Genomic DNA, 25583 nt, shown 5'->3' on the forward strand with positions numbered 1-25583 from the left:
TCGGAGAAAGTTCATGGATGTAGTGAAGGAGGACGTGCAGAGGGTTTGTGTAACAGAAGAGGATGCTAGGGTGAAATATGAGTCGCTGTGGTGACACCTAGAAGGAGCAGCCAAAAGAAGTCGTCGTCGTCTTGTATTTGATGCAATAAAATGTCTATTTGCTGAAACTCTTAGAAAAGACAGATGCAGGTTTTTCTGCTTACAGATTTCCAGCAGTGTGTGGCTGATTCAGCTCAGGTGAAGGAATTGCCAGAGAAAGAAGAAACCTGCAGAAAGAAGAAACATAACCAAAGAGGAAACAGAGCAGCCAGACATTCAGGAGTGGCGGAGTCCCTGGAGGACAGAGATTCAGGCTTCTCCCTAACAGACGGGTACCGAGCAGCCAGCATACTGACCTAAAAACTTCTTACTCCATGGACACAACTGAAACTACTTGTGTGTGTTTTTCAGGGTTGGGAAATCAAAAGTGGAACACGCGCTGAAGTCCATCAGAAACAATCGAACAGCCAGGGTAACGTGTGACATTTAGAAAAAACACAAAGTTTAATATCTTGGTTACATGATCGTCTCCTTTTCAGTGCTCTTTGTAAAACATGGATCCACAAAAGAAAAACACTTTGCAGGATAATCTTCTGTTTTTCTGTGAAGCTGTCAGAAAGCCTAGCTCCGTTGTCTCAGCCTGCCGTATCACCACCTTCAGGTTTAGACTTGGCCACAGTCACCCATGAAACGGCTGCTTCTCCAGTCCTTCACACAAACAGTAAGCCGGACGTATCTGCAGGCTTTATGCTGATTGTTATTAGTACAACTGACGGGCTTTTTATTTAAAAGGGGAAGAACTAATCAGTGAAATCCAGCTGGTACGGGAGGAGAGAAAGCAGCTGGAGAGGAGGCGACAAGAGCTGCTGCGAAAGGGGAAAGACTTGTTAGCCCAGAACAGACACCGCAGGAACCAAGGTCAGCACCAGTCACCAGAGGTTTTTAATTATTCCCCAATCTGAGTTAAAGCGCTAACAATTTAGTGAAACTTTTTTTTTGTTGACGTTGTTAACCAATTTGTCTCCGTCCTTTTAACATAAAGCACGTGACAGCTGGAAAAAGAAATATTTTGAAGCCAAGAAGGCCACAGCGCCATTGGACGAGAACTTGAGAAACTTGAGACAAGAACTGGAGACGTTTTACAACAAAGTCCTGCATCAGCTGCAGGCCCGAGATAACAGAGCAAAGCCCAGACACCAAGGAAGATCCTCCATGAAGGTACAATCTAACCACACGATTCCCTTCTTTTTTTTAAATGCATCTTCAGTATTAATATTAAAGTCTCAGTGGCTCAGTTTCAGGTCTGTACAATGAACCAGTCGTTACTTACACCTTGCTAGTTCTGGGCTGGACCCTCTTTTGCTTTCAGAACTGCTTTAATTCTTTATGCACAGATTCAACGAGATGCAGGAAACGTTCCTCAGAGATTTTGGTTCATATTCACAGTTCTGCAGATTTATTGGCTGCACATCCAGGATTTGAATTTCCTGTTCCATCACATCCCAAAAACAACACTCGGCTAGGCCGTGGTGTTTAAAAAAAGATGAAATGGTACTAACAGGGGCCAGTTTCTGACCCTACCATCCGAGCGTTGCAGCAGAAATAGAGTTGAATCAGACCAGGCAAAACTTTTCAAATCGTCTAATGGTTCCATTTTGGTGTAGCCTCAGCGTCCCTCAGGAGCGGCAGCCAGTGTGGCGTTCTTGCTGCTGTAGCCTTCAACCAAGCATATAATAGTTGAAATAATTTGTTGTCTTTCTACCAGCAGTCAGGTAGTAAATGATAAATCATCTTTTTTCCCTATTCTGACGCTCAGTTTGAATTTCAGCAGCTCATTTCGACCTTGCTTACATGCCTAAACGCACCGTTTCTGCCATATGATTGGCTGATTTGGATATTTGTGTTAACGGGTAGTTGAACAGGTGTATCTAATTCAAATGGCCACTCACCCATAAACAGTTTTCCACCCATAAACTTAATGACGGACTATCCCTTACAGAATGAGCTCATCATTCAGATCATGACTGAGAGCCACGAGATTGACAACCTGAAGAGGAAGGTAGAAGATGGCAAGATGAAGCTGGTGACGGAGATAAAGGTAAGTGATGTATGAAAACTGTTAAAATACCTGAGCTGGTTGGTCAAGAGACATATCATCAATAAAATCATCTAATCACGGCGCACAGCAGAGCTCATTTTCTTGTGTTTCCTATGAATGTTTTTCTAGTTGAGAAAACAGGCGGCCACTGAGCTCAGAGCCCTGAAGGCTGAGCTGGCTCAGAAGAAGAGTCAGTCATCTCATCCCGGCCTGATGGGAAATACTCCACGGCACGGAGCACAAGTCCAGAGCAGCGCTGCCCAGTTCAGAATAAACTGCACGTGAAAAACCCGTTTTCTGGTTTAATTATTTTGGACTTGAATGCATCTTTCTAATTAGTTATGTTATTTGATTGGACCAAAATAGTTTGCATTGTTTTATAATGTCAATTTAAGTTTGGGTTTCTCAGATGATGTAAACTCTGATGTGCTGAGATAACAAAATTCCACTGCTTACTCTGTAATTTCATTCAAAGATTTATTAGAAACAAGTTTTATTTATTTAAAAAAGTGCATAAATCTCAGTAAGCTCAGTGTAGGGACGTTTAAAGACTGGCTTTCCTTTTTAGAGAATCACAGTTATTTCGCTTAGCAAAGAGGAATGTAACCCAGTCAAAGGCAGCAGCAATAAAAGAAACAATTAACTCTCAAGTGCAAGTATGCCTCGAATACCCCCTTTACTGCTACAAAGGGAGGTGTTGACTTAGCAACAAACAGAGGCGGGCTCTGGGATGGTTTGTCACATGCACAGCTAGCATCCTAAAAGAGCGTTCCACATCATTGTTGTCTGTTGCCTGGCGACCGGATCGTCACTGTAGTCCAAGATGTTGGCGTTCCACATGCCAATACCCCTCAGGCCCTTAGACATCACCGAATCCGCCTTTGGGCAAATACTCTGTGGGTCATCGTACCAAACTTGATGGATCTGTCCGTCCTGGTCCTGAGGAAAGAAGCAACAACATAAATTTGATAATAGCGCCATCTTGTGGTCTGAAAAGATTTGTCCATCCACCCTGAGGGCAAATAGCAGAAATGTTTCTAGTTGTTTCAGAAGGCTAATTCCTTCCGTTTGGGAAGTGACACTGCTGTACTTTAACAGTGCATCCAGATAAACGGCTCTTCCCTGAAATACAAGCGCCACGCAGGCATGAAGCTAGTCAAACTTAAACAAAGAACACAAGCCTGAAGAGATGATCATATCAGTCGAAATCTTGGTTTGCATATTAATATTTGTTTTAAATATTAACTGGAGCTAAACAGTGCACAGATCCTTTCTTGCACATATTGCCTTTTTGGTCCGAGACCTAAAACATTTCGCCTGGAAGCAAAAGAACTAAAACCCAAATATTTAAATGCACATTTAATTTTATAATTAATTGAACACCTTATCCATGCGTTTGTATACTTCAAGAAGAAAAAGTATTTATCCTTAAAATATGAAAGAAAATTGAGCACCTTGTAATTGAAGTAGGGAGCCTGCTGCTCGTCGTCCCAGAGCCTGCCTGACATCGAGCTGTTGACCTGCTCCATGAGCCACTTGTACGGTTTTTGTTTTCCAGCCGCATCGCTGCAAGGAACTCCACGGAAAGGCACTTTCTCTATAGAGCACACGCCCTCCTGGTGTGAGAAAAGAAATGACGGTGTGTTATAATAACAGGCAGGAGTGGCCTCGTATTATATCACATATGGCCCACACTGGGCAAGGTTAGTAATGCTATCGGCTAATAACCTATAAAAATGTCATTATCCCGCCTTTGTTCAGCCTAATGAACAACCTCGTGTCCCCATTCGAGGAGACACCTTTTCACTGGTCTTCAAAAACCTTCAACAACAAACGAATCCTCACTTTTATTTTTTTAATGAACGATCTCTTACCTGGGAAAAGTTGAGGCATGGATAGTCATAGCCGTACCACGGCACTCCCATCACTATCTTCTTTGGACTGATCTTCAGATTCAAATACTGGTCATAAGCTACAAAGAACGACACCGAGTATTTCATGTCATTGTCTCAAGTAGATTTACAACAACATGCCTTTCTCCTGTTCTACTATAAAGCCACAAACCTTCGAGTGTCTGACGGAGAGGAGCGTTTGCCATTGCAATGCAGTCGCCGGTGATCTGGCTCTGCTCGTCGTAGGACATCACAAACAGCAAGTCGCAGGATTCGGCAATGGTTACGTAATCATAGCAGCGCTTATCAATGCATTTTGGTGACCAAGCGACATCAAATGAGACCTGAGGAATCAGGAAAAGGTAAACATCAACGGGATGATGATTTTAAAATCACTCAGAAAGTGCTCATAGGCCTTTTTTCATTTACCCAGTCTTGCCAAAATACTTTTTATCTGATTTAGTGCTCAGCTCAGATAAAATAATTATAGTGGATGATGTGCTTGTAACGATATAGAAAAATAAGCACGTCCTGTGAAGACTGGTGAAGCTGGGTTTAGTATGGATTTCAAACTGAGAGACTGGCCTTGGAAAATGACCGTTGTCTCCGAGTGCCCAGTCATTCCGCTTTACCTGAGATCCTGGGATCTCCCTGTGAAACATCTCAGTGGTCTCTTTGACCAGAGATGTTAAGGCATAGTACTCCGGTGAGCCCTCTTCCACAGCTTGTTCAATGTCTATGTTAATCCCGTCCATAAACTGACTCTTGGCCAACATGACCTTGTCTGTTATCCACGCAGTTCTGTTGTCCTGGTCCACAATGTAGGAGAGGGGGACGTCGCCTTTACCCAATAACACAAAAAGATAGACAAATGTACAAAAACTCAATGAGAAGAAGCACCACATACAGTACCGTGCAAAAGTATTGAGCCACGCCTGGTTTCTTTATATCCAGACTTTCTTGCAATTCATTTAAGTTATCTTGAGCAACAGTCTTTCTTTGGACATTTGGACGATTGTTCACTCATCAGTCCTTGTATCTGATCGTTTTCAGACGCTGACCTATGAATCACTCGGGCATAAAATGCAGCTAATTCAAGGGATGAACCGGGGTTGTGTCTACACATAACAATCTGTCAGAAAAAAAACAACACATTTTAAATATTATCTTTAGGCACTTTGTTGCCAATCTGTGGCAAAGACGCATAAATTGTTCTAATTTCTTTATCTACAACTATGAATCCAAATTTGAAATTTGTATTTTGCTTCAAACCATCACCAGTATGTAGAGGAGGAGGTCAGGAGAGGTGTAGAGCAGTGAGTGTTGACAGAAAGAAATCGTGTTTAAGAAAGTTCAGGTTTTTTTGCTGAGAAATAAAGGTGGTAATACCGAATATTGACTTTCAAGCTTGTTAGAATTTTAAAAATCTATTTGTTCTTTGTGTATTGTGATTCCATGTATGTTTGCATATGTTTCAATAAATTTCCTATTAAAATAAAAAGTAGTGAGGGGTGCTGCTGTGAACTGAACAGTCACAGGACGTAAATAGACGTAAATGGAAAAATGAAATATGGAATTATCACAACATCAGTGCAAGTACTGAGAGATATTTAGTTACATGTAGGTAAACTCCAGTCAGCTCTTAGTACAATAAAGAAAGTTATCTTACCTTTGAGGACGACCCGTGCGCCTTTGGAGTGAGCGTAACACATGAGCTCAGCATCATATTTTCCAAACGCTGCCACTGTTGTTACCATGCTCCAGTTGTAGGATTTCCATGTCTTCCCACCCACGTCAAATATAAACACCTGAAAACGACGCACACAATTAAAACACATACAGTGGCATAATAGCAAAGCTAATGATGAGGATTTACTGAAAGGTCAGAACTGTTAAGTACTATATGTGTAAAGGAACATCTGGTATACCTACTGAACAGCTGTCTGAAAAAATAAATCAGAAACTGAAGATTAAAGTAGGATTTACTGATTATCTGAGAGTTATATGGCCGAGTGTATAATTTTGTAACCTTATGATGGTGTTCATTGTTGGTCAAGCATCCCCTGAAAACCAGATTTTAACCTCTGGAGACTTCCTGGTTAAATAGGTAAATGTAGACAAATACCACCTCGTTCTTCTGCACTTCTTCTGTACTACTGATGTCAAATAAACTGTTATTGAAACTATTTGCCCGAATCATTTTTGGTCAACAAAATCCTGCATTCAGCAGAGCAAACATATGTTTATAGAAAGCACTTCACTATTTCACAGTGGAACTTTATGAAGCTGAATATATTTAGCTTTAACAGAAAAGCCCCTGGTGCTCCAACAGGGCTTTGATGTGCCTTGTAAATGGGAACTGAAAATACTGTGTTTAGAGTATTGTTCCATCAGGGGCGACCTCCAGGCAGGTATGGACACATTCTTATCAGCACGGAAGAAACAGAAGAGCTAAAAAGTTCTATTTATATGTTTCATGGCATAAAACAACAACAACAACAACAAAATAAAGTGTTGGTGGGATTGTTTTTTTACCCTTACTGGGGAATACTGACGTTTCCTCAAGCTCCTAAGTAGAAAAAGATTCTGGGGGTGTTTTCTTAATTTTTAATGGCCTGTGGTTAATAGATGCAGCATTAACCACAAGCATAAAATTAAATTAAATTAAATGAACAGACTATGTTACCCAGATTTATATAAACTCAGCACAAACGGTAAGCAAATGTGTGTTTGTGCGATAGCAGAATAAGCTGTTTGGTATTCGTTTTTCATGGGCACAACCCACAAATGCACAAATATCCCTTACAAATGTTTCACCATTTACGAGGAAACAATCATGCTTTTCACTGATATACAACAAAGAAATAATGAACCAAACACAAACTTTAAAGGGCCACATATTCACCGTGTTCTCCTGAGAGCACGTAACGAGAACAGTGTGTGATGATATGGGGCTGGACTGCGATTATCTGGAAACCAATACGAGGTTCAGTGTGTGTGCGGACTATTGAGCTGGTCCCTGGACACACATACGAGCTGGGAGCTCGCCTAACTGGGAGCCCTGTTAGTTTCACCTGAGGATGGTCTCTGAGAGAGAGAGTCAAACAGCTGTCAAACGAATCTGGGCCACGAGCCTTATAGTTTTACACCTGTAAGCGACACGAAAGAGGACTGGTAGTGTCATGTAATTAATATATCCTTAGTGCTTATTTTCTTTATTATATTGTTTTATGTACTTTAATAATGAAGGTTTGTAAAGCAAGGCCACTTTTGACTCATAAACTGTGCTCAGCCAGACTGAAAAACAGGACGTTAGTGTAGAAATATACAAGTATATTAATAAATACAGGAAGCCAGACAGAAAAGAGGAACTTGTACCATATAAGGAGTGTTTGTATCGAAACTGTGTGACGTGTAAAGTACCGAAATAACACCTGTATGTGAGACGTTTTTAAATTCTAATGTTAGAGCTTTGGGCTGTGCAGGGCTCTCTCTCTCTCTTCCGGAAGATGATTGAATAAAAAGAATTATAAATGGTTTTGACCACTATGAGTCGGGCTTTCTCTGTTCTATCATGGGGATACTGAGTCACACCTCCATCACAAGACCAACTTTTATTATTACAGTGGCGACAGCACCAAGCAGCAGCCTTAGCTCATTGCCGTTGTTGCCATTTGTAATCAGAGTAAACCCGCAACGTTTCACCTGTTTCCGATGAGCTTTTACATCAGCAGCACCAACACTTACGTGATTTACGCCACCACACTGTTTGTAGTGTCTCAGATGTCTCTGGCTGCGAGCGATGAGCGGAGGGTTCAAAGGTTTTTTGTTTTTTTCGGCCAAGTTTTAGCAGCAACAGGTTGGTCAACTAAGTTTACCTCGAAGTCTTTCTCCTCGCGGATCTGCTGGCAGAGCTCCGGTCTCTCACACGGACACACGCTGGACCTACAGGCGGTCAGGAGCGAGCACAAAATCACAAGAAAGCTCAACATTTTTAGCAGAAAGAGGAAAGTTTTAGCGCAGAGTGAACCCGTGCGACTGTGAGCTGCCCTACGGCGTGCGAGATGGGACAAACGTCTACTGTCATTTATTTGTACAGCTTCAGAAAACAAAGTAATCCAAGTCGCTAGAAAAATTTCAAATAGATATATTTCTATATTACAGAAAAAGCGGGCCAGGCTGCCAACAGAGGTCAAAGTAAACCAGGCAAATATTGACAGATTTGAGTTCAGGGGCAGAACACATCTCCAAATGATGAACTCTGATCTAACCTTCCCAATTATGATATGGGTCAATCTGACCCATTACCACCCTCTCTTCCTTTGATCGGTTACACAATGTGTCTTTGTCGCTGCATCAAGTGTTATTCTGTTCGGATCATCATAAAGAACCACATAAATACTTTACAAAGAAACTCTTGAAAGCTTTGATATTTAATGTGAGTCGTCTCTTTTTATTTGCAGGCTTTTGAGGGAACTTAATACAGGTACTTCGAGTGTCGTGCTTCCTTTGGCCTTTTATTTAAAAAATAAAACAAAACAAAAAAACACTATATACAGTACTTCAATTGAGATGGATCCCAGTTATAGTTATCTGTGAAGCCAGATTACAACAACCATGTGTCTTAACCAAAAGTATACATGTCCTAAAGACATAAAGGTCTGAATGGTTTGTTGTAATTGGTCTATAGCTGTGCTCCAGTGCTATTGTGACACATCTTTGAAGTAATTTTTTAGTGACATTTATTCTCTAAGATGCATGTAAAACAAGTTTCTAGGACTGTCTTCATTTATGTGTGCAGAATTGTCAAATAATAGCAATATTGTAACTCCTTATCATCAGTGTTTCCTTAAAAGTCCCTAAAAAGTTGATCCAGGGCACTGCATCAAGAGCACTCCCTCACTTTTCACAAAACTCAGCACATGTGAACTAAAATCATCTGTTCATGAACAACAGAAAAGAAGAATTTAAGGATTTTGAAGGCAATTTAACTGGTCGAAATGAGGAGACCTTTACTGTAACAAAGATATAAGAAAGTAAACATCCAGCAGCTAAGGGAGCAATATCAGCATGTGATGACCTGCACACCATCTGCCAATCAGGCCATCACAGGAGAGCCAGCAGATGTCAGGAGTCCAATGAAAACCCTCTGTGTGTACGTGAGGGTGAGGAGGAGGTGTTTGCTCCCAGTGTCACCCTCTGCATGTTGTTCCCAGCAATCAGCACGCTGTGTCCAGTTTTTAGTGCATCTGAATGTACAACTGTCTGACATTTTGGCAAAAGCTAACCTGCTAAAGATGTTGGGCACCAGATGAAACGATGTGTTTTGTACTCGGGGTGTAATAATGTGGCATTACGTGAACATTACAAATTGTGGTGTTTGTTCAAACGTGAAATTTGCAGCTTTTGTTTGGCTTCAAGAACAGCTGGTCATGAGCAAAACACTGAATATCTCTAAAAAGCAAAAATAAATAAATAGATTTAGATGAATTGATGTTTTTTTCTACCCGATTTTAATTATTGAAAATATAAAAATGAGCTGGTGAAATAATTTTGGAATTAATTTTTCTTTAGCAGAGATTCAAATCTACTTACAGTTTTATCCAGCATTGCTGGGCATCGTTATTTATCCATTTATTCTTTATAATTGTATATAGAATAATAATTGCATCTCAACAGTATAAATAACCCTGTAACACTTGGATTAATAATTTTGCACACAGTTTACTCACACAAACGCACACAAAAGTTATGTTAAAAACAATCAGAGGTGTTGGGGTGGGGGATACCAGATTATTGGAACATGTGAATTGCTTGTAGAACTTCATTTAAAATATTATAAATTTATTGTGTGTACAAGTCAAAAAGGGGAGGGGAGGGGGGCAGACCTGAAATTAGCCTGTGTCTCATAATGGCTGGGAAACGTGACCTCGTCCTCATTCACTGACAGAGACAAATGAAAGCGGCACCAACAAACAGGCCAGGACTTGTTTACACTGGCTGGTATCAGCCTCAGGACTCACACTGAGGGTGATAAGAAGTGTGATGCAGAAGAATAGGTGTGGTGATTTCATTGTCACACTTTGTGTCTGATGCTTGTAGACATGAACCTTTTCCTTTTCCCCTTTGTTAATAATAATGGATTGCATTTATATAGCGCTTTTCGAGACCCTCAAAGCGCTTTACAATTCCACTATTCTTTCACTCTCACATTCACACACTGGTGGAGGCAGCTACAGTTGTAGCCACAGCTGCCCTGGGGCAGACTGACAGAAGCGAGGCTGCCATATCGCGCCATCGGCCCCTCTGGCCATCACCAGTAGGCGGTAGATGAAGCGTCTTGCCCAAGGACACAACGACCGAGACTGTCCGAGCCGGGGCTCGAACCGGCAACCTTCCAGTTACAAGACGAACAGCCAACTCTTTGAGCCGCGATCACCCATAAATAAACATAGTGGTGCTAACCCCATCTGAATGAAATATTCTTTCTTTTGTATTATCTGCAAAATAATTTTGCAATTCACAAAATCATGAAGTGTGAGTGTGTTTCACTGAAACAATTTCCATCTAAATGAGAAAACACAGATCAGTTAATAAGTAGTTACAAAATGCCATCAATACATGTGGATACGTAGTGCCTCAATAAGTCCTGACCAGTCTGTGGTCTGAATCCTTTTTGAATTTTCTGTTAGTAGATTTAAATTTAGGGTTTTTTAATGAGTTTTATTGCTTTTTGTTTCTTGTTCTAATATTTATCAAACACATTTAGAGAAAACATATGGCCTTAATGTATTGAATTTTTTTTAAACTACACTGCATTTGAATTTGTCACTCGACTCTCACTTATTTTTTAAGTATATTAATAGCCTCTGAAAATGTGTGCATGAGCTTTTATATCTGTTGATGCCTTGTTGAAGCTGTTCCTGGCATCCCAAATCCGCCCCAAGACAAAACAGAACTCACAATTTCAATATAAATTTTTTATTACTCATTTGAGTTTCATTAAATTAGATAATTTATTTTCTTTTCTTAAAAAAACCCGTGACAGCGGTTGTTATGTCAACATGTGTTGGCTTGACTTTTGAAAGGTGCTCTTGGTCATGGCCAGGAGCAAGATGACATGACTGTGAAAAAGTCGCCTGCCAGGGCACACTGACATTTCACTGAATTACTAAGTGGAAACAAATCATATCTGCGAGAGATAATTATTTAACCTTTGTCCACCTTTGTTTAAAGCATCTCACCAAAAAAACCAATGGTTTGAGATAAATCGCTTATTGAAAACAGTGGACACATAAAGCTAATTCTAAGGATGTTGAAATATTGGTATGCTAATATTTCTATTCATTCATAAATTAAAATACCTATGAAAATAGCGAAATGCTTAAGATTAGAAAACCGATTGTGTTTAAAATGTGTGAAGTGCTATAGAAAAACATATTCTTGTAATTGCGACATTGGGAAATCTCTGGAAATTTGTGAAAGGTAAGAGCCAGGTCAATACAACTTGTCACATCTGTGATGTTTCCTATTAGTTTATTTACTTTGTCTAATCTGTATGATCAGGGCATGGTCACATCAACACCAAAGACAGCCGGCATTTAGTTAATGATACATTTGATGGGCAACGTCAGCAAAAAATCGGCTTAAAAAGGACGCCTCTGCCTGCAGATCCTCACATCCACCAGCCATGAGGGTGCTTGTACTAGCTCTTGCTGTGGCTCTCGCAGGTGAGTAGGAATTATTTACAACTAAATGTTGTTAAATTGAACTAAAAATTCATCTTCTGAAAAAACAGTCTTTTTTAAGAATTAGATAACAACTAAGAATAAGAATTTCAATAGACTTGCAGCTGAGAAGAATTGTTACTGCCAGTGCTAGCAGTTTAATGCTGCCAGAATATAACAATGCTAATTGCCAAATGTTAAGCACATTCTGGCAAAATAGCATAAATTTTATATAAATTAGTATCATTATCCCTTTACAAATTCTCTTCCCTATTTCTTGTCATTTGTGACACCAAATTAACATTTATTCTTCTCCTGTTACAGTGGGGGACCAGTCCAACTTGGGTATGTTGTTGTCCTGTTATGTTAAACACAAAAGGCAGTTAATAGAGAAAGCTTCTCCCTCATCTTAGAAATGCACTTTGTTTCTTTTTCTGTTTTTACAGCCCCAGGATTCGCTTCTGTTAAGACCTACATGTACAAATATGAAGCGGTTCTTATGGGCGGCTTGCCTGAAGAGGGCCTGGCTCGAGCTGGGGTTAAAATCCAGAGCAAAGTTTTGATCAGTGCAACAAGTGCCAACGACTACATTCTGAAGGTACAGATCACTAGGCAGAATTAAAATGAAAGATTATTGAAACAGACAACTTGAAACATAGCTTGTTTCTCTCTCTTTCTCCTCTTTTTTTTTGCAGCTTGTAGACCCTCAGTTGCTGGAGTACAGTGGCATCTGGCCCAAAGATCCTTTCCATCCGGCCACCAAGCTCACCACAGCCCTGGCTACTCAGCTCTCGACACCGATCAAGTTTGAGTATACAAATGGCGTTGTCGGGAGAGTGTCTGCACCGGCTGGTGTCTCCACAACAGTGCTGAATATCTACAGGGGAATCATCAACCTCCTGCAGCTGAATGTAAAGAAGACACAGAATGTCTATGAGATGCAAGAGGTACAAAAAAATTCGCTTTCATCAGGTCCTTCATACAAAATGCTTGAACACTGACGGAAAATAACAACAATCTATATTTTGATTGTATTTCGTGATCTAGTCTGGTGCTCACGGTGTGTGCAAGACCAACTATGTCATCAGGGAGGACATGAGGGCCGAACGCATTCATCTGACCAAGACCAAGGACCTGAACCACTGCCAGGAGAAAATCATGAAGGACGTCGGCTTGGAACACATAGAGAAATGCCATGATTGTGAAGCTGTAAGGGCATTTTCTAGTTGTTTCATAATCTCTCTTCTAGAAGTCTTCATGCTGGCAGTTTGAAGATTGCGTTGGTTTTATAATTGCAGAGAGGAAAGAGCCTGAAGGGAACTGCTTCCTATAACTACATCATGAAGCCAGCACCCAGTGGTTCTCTGATTATGGAGGCTGTTGCTAGAGAGGTCATCGAGTTCTCACCTTTCAACATTTTGAATGGCGCTGCTCAGATGGAGTCTAAGTATGTGGTTTAAACTAAAATATTATGCTTCATTACAGATTTATAAGCATCGTGCCACATTGATTGAATGATTATCTCCCCTCACAGGCAAATTCTGACCTTCCTGGATATCGAGAACACCCCCGTGGATCATGCCAGATACACCTATGTTCACCGCGGATCCCTGCAGTACGAGCACGGCAGCGAGATTCTCCAGACACCCATCCATCTTCTGAGGGTCACCCATGCCGAGGCTCAGGTACTGCAGCATTTACTTGGAAAAAGCCTTTTCTGAATTCACCCTGTATCCACAAACCTTTTCATCTGGATTGTTTGTTTCCTCACAGATTGTCAGCACTCTGAACCACCTGGTAGCCTCCAACGTGGCCAAGGTCCATGAAGATGCCCCTCTGAAGTTTGTTGAGCTCATCCAGTTGATGCGTGTGGCCAGAGTCGAGACTATTGAGTCCCTCTGGGCTCAGTTTAAATCTAGACCTGATCACAGGTAAGTGCAGCTTTGATTCAGTAAAGGCCCAAGAAACTAACATGACACGGATAATGGGATTGTACTCCTCTTTCCCAGGTACTGGTTACTGAATGCTGTCCCCCACCTTCGCACTCATGCTGCTCTTAAGTTCCTCATGGAGAAGCTCCTTGCTAATGAGCTAAGTGAGACTGAAGCTGCTATGGCTCTCTTGGAATGTCTGCACTCTGTGACACCTGACCAGAAAACCATCGAACTTGTCAGAGTAAGTATTTTTTTTAAGCTTTCCTATATATTTGCAGTGACATGAAATCAGTTTTATATTGTGTCTTCACCACTTTTCAGAGCCTGGCTGAGAACCACAGAGTGAAACGTAACGCTGTGCTCAACGAGATTGTGATGCTGGGCTGGGGCACTGTAATTTCCAGGTTCTGTAAAGCGCAGCATTCTTGCTCATCTGATCTTGTGACAGTATGTATTATTTGAACATGTTTTATTCTGCTAAAGTTCAATTTAGACATCAGTGGCTTTAATGTTTTTTTACATTCTTGCACAGCCTGTACATAGACAAGTTGCGGAGGCTGTTGAAACAGGTGACATCGATCAGCTCACTGTCGCTCTCAAATGCCTGGATAACGCTGGACATCCTGCTAGCCTTAAGACAATCATGAAGTTCCTGCCTGGCTTTGGCAGTGCTGCTGCCCGAGTCCCACCCAAAGTTCAGGTCGACGCTGTTCTAGCTCTGAGGAGAATTGCAAAGAGGGAACCCAAGATGGTGAGACTACATTTTCTGATTCCTACCATCAATAGCAATAAATATACTTGAGACCTATTTTGTGTGCAGTGTTCAGTTGGGGCTATAGTAATCGGTCTTTCTCATTAGGTCCAGGAAATAGCTGCTCAGTTGCTCATGGAAAAGCATCTCCACGCAGAACTCCGTATGGTTGCTGCCATGGTGCTCTTTGAGACTAAGCTCCCCGTGGGTCTAGCAGCTAGCATTTCCACAGCCTTGATCAAAGAAAAAAACCTGCAGGTCGTTAGCTTTGTCTACTCTTACATGAAGGCCATGGCCAAGACCACATCCCCTGACCACGCTTCTGTGTAAGAACCTAAATGATTTTCATGTTTCTAAGATGCTTTATATCTATGCATGCTAGTCTATCGAATCTCAAATATCCCCTTGTTCTATTTTAAGTGCTGCAGCATGTACTGTTGCCTTGAGGTTCCTCAACCCCAAATTAGGCAGACTGAACTTCCGCTACAGCCGAGCCTTCCATGTGGATACCTATAACAGTAAGACGATAGCAGATAAATAACCCGCTGTTGCACACCTTAGATTTGTGCATGTGGTGTGATGATGTTTATCCATTTGCCTGCCAGATGCCTGGATGATGGGTGCTGCCGCCAGCGCCGTCTTCATTAATGACGCTGCAACCGTGTTACCAAGAATGTTTATGGCCAAAGCCCGTACTTACATGGCCGGAGCTTATGTTGATGCTTTTGAGGTAAGACGTTTAAATGTTAAGTAAGTAACTAAAAAAACACTCGGCAATGCAATTCAATGGCTTCAATATGTAAACCATACATTTTTCAGTATCTGCACTCGAATGCATTCAATAACGTACTTTTCAGGTTGGAGTGAGGACTGAGGGAATCCAGGAGGCTCTTTTGAAAAGACGACATGAAAATTCTGAGAATGCAGACAGGATCACCAAGATTAAACAAGCCATGAGAGCTGTAAGTTGAACTACTGTGGCAAGAGTGAAAATGGGATTCTGAGGCACATTTTCTTTACGAGAGCTGACTTTTCTTTTACTTGTTTTTAACCTAATTTATTCCCACAATAGCTTTATGAGTGGAGGGCTAATCCTTCGAGCCAGGCCCTGGCCTCTATGTATGTGAAGTTCTTCGGACAAGAAATTGCATTTGTCAACATTGACAAATCCAAGGTTGACCAGCTTATCCAGGTACGGTTTCTCCCACAGCCTCATATGGTTTCTTAGTAATGATGCATTATGTTAAGTTGAAACTAATAAGCAACGTTGCCTTCACAGTTTGCAAGTGGACCTTTGAGAAACATGTTCAGAGATGCTGTAAATTCTATGATGTCTGGTTACGCAACACATTTTGCTAAACCAATGCTGCTCGGTGAGCTCCGTCGCATCCTTCCCACCACTGTTGGGTTGCCCATGGAGATCAGCCTCATTACATCCGCTGTGACTGCTGCATCCATTGAAGGTAAGTTTCATTTGGACAGTTTACAAGTTTACAAAAGGTAAAAATATATTGATATTGATATGAAAAATATATTGTTCTCTTGTGTTCTTTTGCTAGTCCAAGCCACTGTGTCACCACCTCTGCCTGTCAACTACCGGGTTTCCCAGCTTGTGGAGTCCGATATTCAACTGAGGGCTACAGTTGCTCCAAGGTACACAACAGCTTGAGAAGCTTCTTTTCCGCAGTTTAATGAATGAATTCAGAGATAACTCTTAATGAATAAATATTTTCTGTCTTTTTGCAGTGTTGCCATACAGACCTATGCAGTCATGGGTGTGAACACCGCCTTAATCCAGGCTGCAGTGATGACAAAAGCCAAAGTTTACACAGCTGTTCCTGCACAGATGAAAGCAAGGATTGATATTGTTAAGGGCCACTTCAAGGTTGAGTTCCTGTCTCTCCAGGGCATTAACACAATTGCATCTGCACAGTATGTTCCATCCTTGTCACTAATTGCCATGCATTTCAAAGATTTTTGGTCCTTTTCGGCATCTGTTTTTATTGGGTGGGGTTTTTTCTCTCATACAGCGCTGAGACGGTTGCCATTGCGAGAAATGTGGAAGACCTCCCAGTCGCAAGAAGCACACCACTGATGTCATCTGAAGCTGCATCACAACTTTCAAAGGCCTCTCTCAACTCAAAGATCTCCAGAATGGCATCATCTATAACTGGTGGAATGGTAAGTTTGGTTCACTTGCCTCCTATTTTCAACATTTAACTTTTTGAAATAAACGTGGCGATCTCTGCTGTGGTTTTACAGTCTGCGTCATCTGAAATCATTCCTGCTGACCTGCCACGTAAGATTGGGAGGAAAATGAAATTCCCTAAAACCTACAGGAAGAAAGTCCGTGCTTCAAGCAGAATGCTAGGATTCAAGGCCTACGCTGAGATTGAATCTCACAATGCTGCCTACATCAGAGACTGCCCTCTCTACGCTCTGATGGGAAAGCATGCTGCTTCTGTTAGGATTGCTCCAGGTGAACTTGAAGTTGAAGCTTTAACCTAACAAATTTGCAAAACATTGTGGAAAAGTCCTGTTTTTGTTTTTAATTATTATTCTTTAATTTATATTCCAGCTTCTGGACCAGTCATTGAGAAGATTGAAGTTGAGATTCAGGTCGGAGATAAAGCAGCAGAAAATATGATTAAAGCGATTGACATGAGCGAAGAGGAGGAAGCTCTTGAGGATAAGAATGTCCTCTTGAAAATCAAGAAAATACTGGCACCTGGTCTCAAGAACACCACATCATCTTCCTCCAGCTCCTCCAGCTCCTCTTCATCCAGCTCTAGCTCCAGCAAGTCTTCTTCATCCAGCTCCCGCTCCAGCAGCTCCAAGTCATCCAGCTCTCGTTCCCATAGGTCTCGCTCCAGAAAGTCCCAGTCTAGCAGCTCTCAGTCAAGCCGCTCTCCCTCAAGCTCTTCCTCCTCTTCCTCCTCTTCATCATCCAGATCTTCTTCCAAGTCATCTTCCAGATCATCTTCCAGATCATCTTCCAGATCATCTTCCAGATCATCTTCCAGATCTTCTTCTAGGTCCTCCTCTCGCTCCAGACCTAAGATGGCTGACATTGCTGCTCCTATTATCACGACGTCCACCAGAGTGAACAGCTCCAGTGCTTCATACTTGCTCAGGCCATCTGGCAGCAGCAGCAGCAGCAGCAGAAGAACCAGAGTGAACAGCTCCAGTGCTTCATACTTGCTCAGGACATCTGGCAGCAGCAGCAGCAGCAGCAGTAGCAGCAGCAGCAGCAGCAGCAGCAGGAGTAGCAAGAACAGCAAGAACAGCAAGAACAGCAAGAGCAGCAACAGCAAGTCATCAAGCTCTAGGTCCTCTCGGCGCAGTGCTCAGTCCAAGGTGAGTCATCCTCTCTTCGCAGCATGCAGACGTGTGTGGAATTTTATGGAATGTGGGGCACTTATTTTACAATTCTTTTCCTATTACAGCAACAACTGCTGGCCTTGAAGTTCAGAAAGAACCACGTCCACAGGGTAATTATTAGGCATCACATCAAAGCTCCGTCATGTCTTCTGTTTAAGCAGGCTAAATGTGTGGTTTCCTTGTTTGCAGCACGCCATCTCCACACAGCGTGGCAGCAGTCACAGCAGTGCCCGCAGCTTCGATTCCATCTACAATAAGGTGATCAGTCAAATGAAGATATTTACGGTGTTACACATTAAACTGGGAATAAACATAATTATTAATATCAACCTCTGGTTTTCACTTTTAGGCCAAGTACCTCGCTAACACACTCACTCCTGCCATGTCCATTGCAATCCGTGCCGTGAGAGTCGACCACAAGGTCCAGGGATACCAGCTAGCAGCTTACCTGGACAAACAGACCAACAGAGTGCAGCTGATTTTTGCCAGAGTCGCTGAGAAGGACAACTGGAAAATCTGTGCCGACGCTGTGCAGCTGAGCCCGCACAAGCTGATGGTAAACATAATGAACTTATGAGGAAGTAACCAACTAAAATTAGGTATGATGCTTAGGCTTTAACTCACTGAAATTTATTTTAGGCCAAGATATCCTGGGGTGTTGATTGCAAGCAATACTCCGTCACGATTATAGCTGAAACTGGTCTTTTGGGCCATGAGCCCGCAGCCCGCATGAAGCTGAACTGGGACAAACTGCCAAGAAGCATAAAGCACTACGCAAAGAGGTAAAGCTGTGGACATTATTTCGATTCATGCATATAATCAGTGCTTTTATCAAAAAGCTTTTGCAGACATTTTGCAGATGGCAGTGCATAGCAATTACTTTCTTCTGACATCCTCTCGAACCTGTCGTTTGTACTGAAAACTGATAAAAGCTTTATAAAACACTCAGTAACCTTTATGCTTGTCTAGGGCGTGGAAATCCATGATCCCTATTGGTCAAGCATTTGGAGTAAACTACGCAAAGGCCAAGAATCCTCGTAATCAGATCAAAATGACTGTAGCTGTTGCTACTGAGACAAGAATGAATATTGTGATGCACACACCAAAGGTACAGTTTTGTTGCCCCTTCTTCTGTATGCACTGAAAATGTTTGCAATGCACTTTGTCACTCAGAGTGTTTCTAACTACTTTCTGACTGTTTAATATTCCAGGCGATCCTTTACAAGCGTGGGATGTGTCTACCTGTTGCTTTACCTATTGGAAACACTGCCGCCGAGCTGCAAGCATCCCGGGACAACTGGGCTGACAAGATGTCCTATTTAGTTACCAAAGCTAACGCAGGTAAAAATATTTTAATGTTTTTTTTTAACAAAAAACAACAACAAAAAACCCCAAAACAGATTTCATATTTCTGTGATTTGACTTGTGATTTCCTTTTCGTTCCATTTCAGTTGAATGCTCCCTCATCAACAACACACTGACCACATTCAACAACAAGGAAGCTAGAAATGAGCTGCCACACTCGTGCTACCAGGTCTTGGCTCAGGATTGCACACCAGAACTCAAATTCATGGTTCTGCTGAAGAAAGACCAAATACAGGATCAGAACCAGATCAATGTTAAGATTTCAGACATGTAAGAGCAGCCAGGATTTATGTGGAAAAGAAATAATGGTCAGCCTGTGAGCCAAAAAATAATCATATGTATTTGAACTGCTTCTCAACAGCGATGTGGACATGTATCGGAAGAACAACGCTATTGTGGTGATGGTTAACGGAGTTGAAATCCCTAAAAGCAACCTGCCATACCTGCATCCATCAGGTTTTTGTTTTGTTTTTTTAATTTAACAAAAATATTGAACTGCCAGATTGTGCCATTTGAAACCATGCTTATACATATTTGCACTTACTTTAGGTAAGATACAGATCAGACAGTTAAATGAAGGCATTGCTCTCATGGCACCCAGCCATGGTCTTCAGGAGGTCTTCCTTGGCTTCAACGAGATGAGGGTAATACAAAAAAATGCTGATAATACATATATCTAATATGCATATTTATTCTTTTCTGAGGCAATTTCCTATTTGTATACCTGCTTTAATCTACATTGTACTAATATCTGAACTTTTTTATTTCAGGTTAAAATTGCAGACTGGATGAAAGGAAAGACTTGTGGAGCCTGTGGAACGGCAAGCGGAAATGTCGGAGATGAGTACCGCACACCCAGTGAACAGGTGACCAAGGATGCCATCAGCTACGCCCACTCCTGGGTTCTGTCTTCAAACACCTGCCGTGATCCCTCCGGTAATCCTTGCAATATTTCCTTGACCTTTCTCTAAGAGAACATTACCTGCAATGCAAACTGTCACAACACAAACAATGAATATTTGGCATCAAACAATGCACACATACAATACTTACCTTCACCTTCTACACTCTTCCAGAGTGTTCCATCAAGCAGGAATCTGTGAAGCTGGAGAAGCAGGTGGTCTTTGAAGGTGTGGAGTCCAAATGCTACTCTGTTGAGCCTGTGCTGCAGTGCCTGCCCGGCTGTATCCCAGTGAGAACCACTACCGTCAACGTTGGCTTTCACTGCCTGCCCAGTGGTGAGTTGCAAGAAAGCTTCTTTGAAAAACATTATCTCTGTTTTAGTATCACGTACAGTCTCCAATCACTTCTCTTTTTTCACTGTTGCAGAAACAACTGTGAACCGTTCTGGTCTGAGCAGCTTCTTCGAGAAGAGCATCGACCTGAGGGATACTGCAGAAGCCCACCTGGCCTGTCGCTGCACTCCTCAGTGTGCTTGAGCTCATTGCCTTCGGCCACATGACATTTTGTTTTCTGTTTTAGACAGGTGTTGTTAATTAGCTTTGGCTCAACTTGTAAACTTAAATAAATTGGAAAAGCATGTGAAGCATGAAACTGTTGTGCTCATCTTTTATTATTATTATTATTATTTCCTTATTCTTTATTATAACAAAACATAAATAAGATCAACTTAATTTGTCCCAAAAGTTAGTCACAGAAACCAAAATTTGAAAAAATGCAACATGACAAACAGATGTCAGTGAGGTCAAGTCTACTCAAAAGAAGCAAAACTGAATAGAAAAATTAAAGAAAAGTAAAATAAATAAAATAAATCAAAATCAAATGCAATAAAATGTTATGTAAAAAGCTTGATATAATACAGTAAGGAGCTCAAAATATTAAAATCTTAAAGAAATGCAATAAATACAAAAAACCCCCAATAAAAATGTAAATAAAATACATCAAAGTGATTTTACAGAGTAAGATTAAACTAGCTAAAAATGGATTACTAAAGAAACTCTAAAAGAAATCTGCTCATCCTCTTCTTGTATGTATTTGTTGCACATTTTGCAGTAACATGAAATCTTTGTAAGCACAGTAGTCATGAGCTCACATTAAAATTACATTTGTAATACAACCTAAGCAGTTTAGGAACATTTATCATGGTACAAGTGAAAGAGACCCTTTTAGTGCACTCCTTGATTTGTGGAAGGTTGGCTTATTCACATCATTATAATGTAGCCGTAAACAGGGACCTGTCTACAACCTGCCCAATAAGTATAGCATGTTAAGTTGCAGAAAGCAACACAACATGGGGCGGTTTGTTTACAAACTCAAGTCTAACTTGTTTTTTGTTAGAAAAAATCTGATTGTTACATGCTTAAATTTACACAAGTTTACACTGTCACGAATAAAAATTTAAACCTAATTTTTTATGATTTGTTGGGTTAACCCTCTGGGGTCCAAAATATAATTGGCCATTTTTGACTACGTTCAGGGCTGGACTGGGACAAAAAATCGGCCTTTGAATGAAAACAAACGCTGTTGTGACAGTGATGTACAGTCTTATTGGTATTTATATATGATTTCTATACGTTTTACATCAGATAAAAACTTTGGTTGTAAGATTCAGATAATTATTTATTAAAAATTAGACATTTAAAATGAGAATAACAAAGAAAAGTATTTCGTTGTGCCGGCCTTTCCCTGTGTCCAGGGCTGGGCGCTCAGGTATGTACCAGCTCACTCCCGGTGACTACTTGGCAGGGCCTGGTGCCTGTTGCCTGGTCAGGCCTCTTCCGGGGCAAAGGGGGCCCTTTGGGCCTCCGGCCTCTGGGCCGGCGGCTCAGTTCACTCTGGCTTCTGCTCCGTGGCTACTGGGTGACCCCTCACCTGGGGCTCTCCTCAGCTCTTCCCAGGAGGGTGGCACGGATGCCCCTCCGGTGGTCCTCCTTGGGTTCTCAAACTCTGGGGCCTCTGGATGTCTGGGGCCTGGATCTCCTCCATGCCTGCTTCATGCCCTGGGGGCGGGGCTATGGCTCTCTACGTCCTCTAATGACAAAACCACTTATTAGGTTTAGAAGGAAATGACTTTTTCTACATGAGGTAAAGTTGGAGCTGTTTCCCCAAACTAAATGAAATCATCATTTAAAAAACTACAATCTGTATTTACTCTGAACATCTGTGTTAACATTTGAAATTGGAAACATGTAAGTGTAAGAAATCAGGAAGGGGCATGTATAGGAATTTCTTTTACTTATGTATTAATCACATTATTTTATTGTATGATACCTTGGTGCCACTGGATTTTAACATGTCTCACACTCATACAGTAAGACAAATGGTGGGGGTGTAGTAAGGAAGTTGGGGGAAGCAGACAACTCCACAGGAAGAGTCTTTTGTCTCTTTGAGGACTCTGGGAGGCAGCAAGGGAGTGTGAAGCTTAAGGTGTGAAACAGCTGTGTACTGCCTTTTGTTCCTGGAGATATTTAACTGAGAGCCATGCTGGGCTCAGACTCTGCTGACCGTCTGTCCCGCGGTCATGCAGGGACTTCATCAAGCTTGGTTGTCTGTTCTTTGTGTGTTTGATTAAAGAATGTTAGCTACCGCTCACCGCTCGTCTGCAGGCTTTATTTAAATGGAAAACTTCCACAACAGGCAAAAAAAAGCTTTTTGCTAAAAAAAAGATTCAGAGCAGAAGTTTTTTGCACTGCATTTTAAAATGAAAACATATTGCATTTATTTACAATTAAAGACACAGAGCAGAAAGTGTGTTACTGTTTTACATCCACAGACACACAAGAAAAGAAGCAGGCAACATGAGGTCAAGTTATGGCAATTTTATTTGTGCATTTCAGTTTTTAAAAAACAAACAAACGTCCCAAGAAGAAGGATGGGGTGAAAGAAAGGTGGAGAGAGGGGGAAGAAACTATTGATGCTGCTGGGTCAGTTCTTTCTCAGCAGTCTGCTCCAGAATCCCCTCCTGTCCTCAGCTTGCTTTTCTTTTTCTTTTGCCTTCAGTTCGTTTAAGGTCTTGTTGAGCTGCTCCTCGGCATCTTTAAAATTTTCTTTCAGCTGCTGTTTGGCCAGTTTCCCTTTGTGTTTGAGGAGCTCTTTAGCTTCCTTTTTGTGCTTTCGCATTTCTTTCAGTGCGTCTTTGCAGTCTTTCTTGGTCACCGTCATTTCTTTCTTCAATACCTTCACCTCAATTTTCTCTTCTGCAAGTTCTTCTTGCACTTTCATCAGTTCCTTCTTCATGTTTTCAGTGTGACTCTTTGTATCTTCCATTTCTTTCTTTGCTTCCTGTATTTTCATTTTCTCTTCCTCCAACACTTTTTGAGCTTCCAACAATTCTTTCTTCAAATTTTCAATCTCATTTTCTGCCTCATCTTTACGTCTTTTCTCCTCTTCAAGTTGTTGCTTTACATGCAGTAATTCCTTTCTTAGTGTTTCAGCTTCAGCCATTACATTTGCAGCTTCTTGTGTTGCCAACTGCATTTTCTTTTTTCCCTCTCCAAAAGCTTCCTGCACCTCCTGTAATTCCTGCATCACATTTCCTGCCTCCTTCTTTGCAGTTTGATATTTATTTTTGGCTTCTTGTGCTGTGCTTTTCTCTTCCTCCAATGCTTTTTGAGCTTCCAACAGTTCTTTCTTCATCTTTTCATTCTCCTTTTCTGCCTGTTGTTTTCCCATTTTCTCTCCTTTAAGTTTGAGACCCACATGCAGTAATTCCTGCAATACTACATCAGTTTCAAACTTTGAATCTTTAGCTTCTCCTCTTGATTTTTCTGCCTCTTCTTTTAATTTGACATTTTCAGCCTGTATCATTTGAAGTTCTTCTTGCAGGTTAATCAGCTGTACTGAATTGTGAGGTGAAGCACTCGCCGATCCTCTTCTCGTTCTCCCTCGATTCATTTTGGCCTTTTAAACAAAGGAGCCAACGTTTTGTAGAGGAGTGAAGTGAAGTTTTCGATGTTTCTTCGTCAACTGTCGTTTGTCCTGCACAGAGATGCTGCTGTAGATGTGTCTCTAGCTGTGTCTGGATACAATGAAACATGCTGGAACTAAGTGCTTGTGTTGCACAGTTCTACTAAACATTCCATTTCATGCATGCTCCGCCCACATGGTCAGGAATGTCAGGTGCTGCATCGCCAAATGCTGCTCCCGTTGCCTAGCAATAACAGCTGTTTACTTTTGGGGTCTGGTTCATTATTTAATAAAGAAAACATGTCCAAGTATTGGGTGCTGAGGCTCAGCGCATATTCTAGCCTGCTGTGTGGGTGGGCAGCTAGAAATCACTGGTGGGCAACATGAGTGAGGAGAAAACTGGAGCAGCCAAGCAGGGAGCTGCAGGTTGCTGCTTTGAGTCTCTGTTCAGATGCTGGTGTCTCCTCTCTCTGAGATGTCTGCAAACAGTCCCAGATAAAACAATAAGGATAATAAACAAACACGTGACTAAAATAACAATTATGACTCTGATGTGTTTCATGTGTAGCAGGATGGCCTCTATACAGCAGTCGCTGCAAGCATCCACATCGCCACACTCACTTTTCTTTAAGCAGGCGTGCTGGGCTCCTCCTAAGGAAAGTTTGAAACTTCATTTCCTTCATGCTGGTGAACTTTTTACCAAATATTTTCATCAAAGCTTCTCCATCACTGACAGGGATTGTTTGGATCTTCACACTCATCTCCACCAACCCTAAAAAATGAGTCTCACTTTGCTCATATAATGCCAGGAGTGTCTCCATATTCCACAAAAGTCTGTGCAAACATGTAACAGTATCCCATATTCATATGAATATTATTGATATTATAACAAAAGCTGTCACCAACACAATTGTCACAAGTGCTTTTTTATTAGTTATTGCAAATGCTTGATTGCAGTTCTTGCTAGATGACAAAACCACTTATTAGGTTTAGAAGGAAATGACTTTTTCTACATGAGGTAAAGTTGGAGCTGTTTCCCCAAACTAAATGAAATCATCATTTAAAAAACTACAATCTGTATTTACTCTGAACATCTGTGTTAACATTTGAAATTGGAAACATGTAAGTGTAACAAACATGTTAAAACATAAGAAATCAGGAAGGGGCATGTATAGGAATTTCTTTTACTTATGTATTAATCACATTATTTTATTGTATGATGCCTTGGTGCCACTGGATTTTAACATGTCTCACACTCATACAGTAAGACAAATGGTGGGGGTGTAGTAAGGAAGTTGGGGGAAGCAGACAACTCCACAGGAAGAGTCTTTTGTCTCTTTGAGGACTCTGGGAGGCAGCAAGGGAGTGTGAAGCTTAAGGTGTGAAACAGCTGTGTACTGTCTTTTGTTCCTGGAGATATTTAACTGAGAGCCATGCTGGGCTCAGACTCTGCTGACCGTCTGTCCCGCGGTCATGCAGGGACTTCATCAAGCTTGGTTGTCTGTTCTTTGTGTGTTTGATTAAAGAATG

At 41.4% G+C, this 25583-nt stretch overlaps 3 protein-coding genes across 8 annotated transcripts in view; 2 read left to right on the forward strand and 1 right to left on the reverse strand.

The window, feature by feature from the left end:
* spata1 (spermatogenesis associated 1) overlaps nt 1-2528 on the forward strand; it is a 7047-nt gene extending 4519 nt beyond the window's left edge. For 4 of the 5 annotated variants that reach the window (XM_026142301.1, XM_026142302.1, XM_026142299.1 and 1 more), the window contains exons 7-13: nt 206-371; nt 451-511; nt 649-760; nt 832-957; nt 1082-1257; nt 2039-2137; nt 2267-2528. In XM_026142301.1, the coding sequence (XP_025998086.1) occupies nt 206-371; nt 451-511; nt 649-760; nt 832-957; nt 1082-1257; nt 2039-2137; nt 2267-2422 (896 nt within the window). In that variant the 3' untranslated portion in view covers nt 2423-2528. The remainder of the gene's footprint in view (nt 1-205; nt 372-450; nt 512-648; nt 761-831; nt 958-1081; nt 1258-2038; nt 2138-2266) is intronic. The other variant, XM_026142304.1, reaches the window with a different exon arrangement.
* A 72-nt stretch (nt 2529-2600) lies between these two features.
* Nucleotides 2601-8115, reverse strand: ctbs (chitobiase, di-N-acetyl-). Of its 2 annotated transcripts, none has more exons than XM_026142305.1 (7): nt 7908-8115; nt 5699-5837; nt 4662-4870; nt 4202-4373; nt 4012-4109; nt 3592-3753; nt 2601-3076 (listed from the first exon to the last, which is right to left on the reverse strand). In XM_026142305.1, the coding sequence occupies exons 1-7, from the start codon at nt 8019-8021 to the stop codon at nt 2888-2890; spliced, it is 1083 nt and encodes a 360-aa protein (XP_025998090.1). In that variant the 5' UTR covers nt 8022-8115; the 3' UTR covers nt 2601-2887. The 2 variants fall into 2 exon arrangements, with proteins under 2 accessions (XP_025998090.1, XP_025998091.1); XM_026142306.1 differs by lacking the exon at nt 7908-8115 and adding an exon at nt 7777-7899.
* A 3582-nt stretch (nt 8116-11697) lies between these two features.
* vtg2 (vitellogenin 2) lies at nt 11698-20741 on the forward strand. Its single transcript, XM_026143573.1, has 34 exons — nt 11698-11759; nt 12081-12101; nt 12203-12354; nt 12452-12703; nt 12804-12965; nt 13055-13203; nt 13291-13441; nt 13530-13687; nt 13766-13931; nt 14012-14137; nt 14223-14441; nt 14550-14767; nt 14862-14959; nt 15047-15171; nt 15299-15403; nt 15514-15633; nt 15721-15904; nt 16001-16094; nt 16188-16373; nt 16472-16622; nt 16704-16920; nt 17020-17798; nt 17888-17932; nt 18012-18080; nt 18172-18378; nt 18462-18604; nt 18792-18930; nt 19034-19163; nt 19274-19457; nt 19549-19643; nt 19737-19831; nt 19958-20123; nt 20264-20425; nt 20517-20741. Exons 1-34 carry the CDS (start codon nt 11720-11722, stop codon nt 20624-20626), a joined length of 5418 nt encoding a protein of 1805 aa, XP_025999358.1. The 5' UTR covers nt 11698-11719; the 3' UTR covers nt 20627-20741.
* The last annotated feature ends 4842 nt before the right edge of the window (nt 20742-25583 follow it).

This window comes from Astatotilapia calliptera, chromosome 15 (genome assembly GCF_900246225.1).
Source record: "Astatotilapia calliptera chromosome 15, fAstCal1.2, whole genome shotgun sequence".
NCBI classification, from domain to species: Eukaryota; Metazoa; Chordata; class Actinopteri; order Cichliformes; family Cichlidae; genus Astatotilapia; species Astatotilapia calliptera.

Excerpts from the sequence above, each read along its gene's own strand:
- ctbs (XM_026142305.1), bottom strand. The coding sequence starts at position 8,021 with ATGTTGAGCTTTCTTGTGATTTTGTGCTCGCTCCTGACCGCCTGTAGG. Across the intron at positions 4,871-5,698 it reads CGCACGGGTCGTCCTCAAAG|GCGACGTCCCCCTCTCCTAC; the intron begins GTAAGATAACTT and ends TATTGGGTAAAG. Across the intron at positions 4,374-4,661 it reads GGGAGATCCCAGGATCTCAG|GTCTCATTTGATGTCGCTTG; the intron begins GTAAAGCGGAAT and ends CTGATTCCTCAG.
- vtg2 (XM_026143573.1), top strand. The coding sequence starts at position 11,720 with ATGAGGGTGCTTGTACTAGCTCTTGCTGTGGCTCTCGCAG. Across the intron at positions 12,102-12,202 it reads GGGGGACCAGTCCAACTTGG|CCCCAGGATTCGCTTCTGTT; the intron begins GTATGTTGTTGT and ends CTGTTTTTACAG. Across the intron at positions 19,644-19,736 it reads GCCATACCTGCATCCATCAG|GTAAGATACAGATCAGACAG; the intron begins GTTTTTGTTTTG and ends CACTTACTTTAG.